Raw genomic sequence first — 3296 nt, 5'->3', positions numbered from 1 at the left:
GGTGCCGTCATGTTCGTGGTGCCGCAGGCATCCGTGTCGCCACCGGGCCCACAGGCTGTAGTCACCCTGGGCAACACCAAGCTCCTCCCCCTGGCGCCGGCGCCCGTTTACATGCCGACTGGAGCCGGTGGCGGTGGCACCTCGCAGGCCGACTTCTCCCGCAGACGCAACTACGTCTGCAACTTCCCAGGCTGCAAGAAGACGTACTTCAAGAGCTCACACCTGAAGGCTCACCTCCGCACACACACAGGTAACACACACACCTTATTATAACACACACATCAAAGGTTTTATGTGTTTTGGAATTTTTTCCCATTATCCGGGGCCGGGTCGCGGGGGCAGCAGGCTTAGCAGGGCATTCCAGACGTCCCTCTCCCCAGCCACAACGTCCAGCTCCTCCTGGACCCCGAGGCGTTCCCAGGCCAGGAGAGAGATATAATCCCTCCACCGTGTTCTGGGTCTTCCCCGGGGCCTCCTACCAGTTGAACCTGGAACTCCTCTAACGGGAGGCGCCCGGGAGGATCCTTACCAGATGCCCAAACCACCTCAGCTGCTCCTTTTCAAAACACATGTAGACTGGATGAGCAAACTCCCATGACCCCTCCAGAAGTCTCGGAGGGTAAAGAGCTGCTCCGTTGTTCCACGGCCAGGATGGAAGCCGCATTGTTCCTCCTGAATCTGAGGTTCGACAATCGGCCGGAGCCTCCTTTCCAGCACCCTGGAGTAGACTTTCCCGGGGAGGCTGAGCAGTGTGATTCCACGGTAATTGGAACACCCTCCGGTCCCTTTTTAAAAATGGGAACCACCACCCCAGTCTGCCAATCCACTGGCACTGTCCCAGACCTCCACGCGACACTGAAGAGGCGTGTCAACCATGACAGCCCAACAGAGTCCAGAGCCTTCAGCATCTCAGGGAGAATCTCATCCAACCCTGGCGCCTTGCCACCGGCCAGCTTTTTAACTACCTCGGCGACTTCTGCCAGGGACACTGGTGAGTCTTCCCCTGAGTCTTCAGACTCTGCCTCCTCCACAGAGGACGTGTTGGCTGGATTAAGGAGTTCCTCAAAGTGTTCTTTCCACCGTCTGAGGACATCCCCAGGTCGGGTCAGCAGGTCTCCTCCCGCGCTGAGCACAGCTTGGGCCAAGCCCTGCTTTCGCTTCCTGAGTCGCCTGACGGTTTTCCAGAACCTCTTTGAGGCTGACCGAAAGTCCTCCTCCATGGCCTCCCCGAATTCCTCCCATACCAGAGTTTTTGCTTCAGCGACTGCCGCAACTGCTGCCCTTCTGGCCGAACGGTACCTGTCTGCTGCTTCCGGAGACCCCTCGGCCAGCCAAGACCGAAAGGCCTCCTTCTTCAGCCTGACGGCCTCCCTCACCGCTGGTATCCACCAGCAGGTTCTTGGGTTGCCGCCACGACAAGCACCAACGGCCAGAAGGCCACAGCTCCTACCAGCCGCGTCAACAATTGAGGCTTTGAACATGGCCCATTTGGACTCCATGTCCCCAGCCTCACCCGGGATGTTGGAGAAATTCTTCCGGAGGTGTGAGTTGAAGACCCTGCAGACAGGGGCCTCCGCTAGATGTTCCCAGTTCACCCTCACTACACGTTTGGGTTGCCAGGTCTGTCCAGCAGCCTCTCCCACCACCTGATCCACCTCACCACCAGGAGGTGATCAGCTGACAGCTCTGCTCCTCTCTTCACCCGAGTGTCCAGAACATGATCAGATCTGATGATACGATAATGAAATCGATCATTGATCTTTGTCCTAGAGTGCTCTGGTACCAGGTACACTTATGAACAACTCTATGTACTAACATGGTGTTTGTTATGGACAAACCGTGACAAGAACAGAAGTCCAATAACAGAACACCACTCTGGTTCAGATCGGGCCGTTCCTCCCAATCACCTCCTCCAGGTACCATCATCGTTACCCACGTGAGCGCTGAAGTCTCCCAGAAGAACTATAGAGTCCCCAGGTCACCACCCAGAGACTCCAAGAAGGCAAACTCCAACTCGTATCCCCACCCCCGCCCGGCGCCTCTCACCCTGGGCAACAACAGGAGAGAGTCCAGCCTCTCCAGGAGTTTGGTTCAGAGCCCAGGCTATGTGTGGAGGTGACCAACTATTTATTGCTGGTAACGCTCCACCTCCTGCACAAGCTCGGGCTCCTTCCCCGCCAGCGAGGTGACGTTCCACGTCCCCAGAGCTGCTGGAGCCGGGGGTCAGGGGTCAGGGGTCAGCACGTCCAGGTACCCTCCTTCACCTGCGGCCCAGCTCACACTGCACCCGGCCCCTATACCTTACTCTGCGGGGGGTGGACCCACAGATCTTCATTTTATTATAGTTTTAAAATATGTTTTAGACTGTAAACATGAAGCAGAATAACAGTTGGAATGATGGAAGTCATCAAAAAATGTTCATTTATTTTAATAAACTAAAATCTTTATAAACAACATTTTTTACAGGTGTTCTGTTTAGCTCGTTGGAGCTTTTTGCTTTTATCAGATTTGTTGATTTTTCCTGCTGGAATTGTTTCAGAAGCGTCAGAAAGTTTAAAATGTGGGAAATATTTCTGTATATTTGGTGATTTTGAAACTAATTAAGTAAGGATGCTTTTAAACCTGATTATGATTTATTGATTTATTGATTTGTTGTTTTGTTGTTTGTTTGCTCTGCAGGCGAGAAGCCGTTCAGCTGTCACTGGGACGGCTGCGACAAGAAGTTCGCTCGCTCCGACGAGCTTTCCCGCCACCGCCGCACGCACACCGGTGAGAAGAAGTTTGTGTGCAGCGTGTGCGAGCGGCGCTTCATGCGCAGTGACCACCTGACCAAACACGCCCGGCGCCACATGACCACCAAGAGGGCGCCGACGTGGCCCGCCGACACCCGAGACCTCAGCAAGGTGGCGCTCCCCAAGGGCCACAGCCGGGGCCCCGCACTTCCCGTCGGCGTGTTGGTGTCCACCGCCAACTGACGGGCCTCAGGGGGCGGGGCCTCACAGGTGGGGCCTCAGGGGACGGGGCTTCAGGGGCAGGGCCTCAGGGGGCGGGGCCTCACGGGTGGGTCCTCAAGGGGTGGGGCCTCAGGGGGTGGGGCCTCAGGGGGCGGGACCAGTCATTTCTTATCTTTTCTACAGTGAACTCTGTGACCTCGCTGTGACCTCACGGCGGCGGCGCTCCGGCTGCACCGACTCAAACGCCTTCATCTCATGTTAAACTGCTTTATTTTGAAAATCACTCCACAGGAATTCACATTATTTTTATTAAATGTGTCGTTTTTTATGTCTTCGGTTGTT

The 3296-nt window shown here is 55.4% G+C and overlaps 1 protein-coding gene across 1 annotated transcript in view; it reads left to right on the top strand.

Moving 5' to 3' along the window:
* klf11a (Kruppel like factor 11a) overlaps positions 1–2982 on the top strand; it is a 9904-nt gene extending 6922 nt beyond the window's left edge. The window contains exons 3-4 of the mRNA XM_059355734.1: positions 1–250; positions 2680–2982. The exon at positions 1–250 is cut by the window's left edge and continues 555 nt beyond it. Of these exons, the coding sequence (XP_059211717.1) occupies positions 1–250; positions 2680–2975 (546 nt within the window). The 3' untranslated portion in view covers positions 2976–2982. The remainder of the gene's footprint in view (positions 251–2679) is intronic.
* The last annotated feature ends 314 nt before the right edge of the window (positions 2983–3296 follow it).

This window comes from Centropristis striata, chromosome 18 (assembly GCF_030273125.1).
Source record: "Centropristis striata isolate RG_2023a ecotype Rhode Island chromosome 18, C.striata_1.0, whole genome shotgun sequence".
In the NCBI taxonomy this organism is placed as follows: domain Eukaryota; kingdom Metazoa; phylum Chordata; class Actinopteri; order Perciformes; family Serranidae; genus Centropristis; species Centropristis striata.
This window is presented reverse-complemented; position numbering and strand designations above follow the sequence as displayed.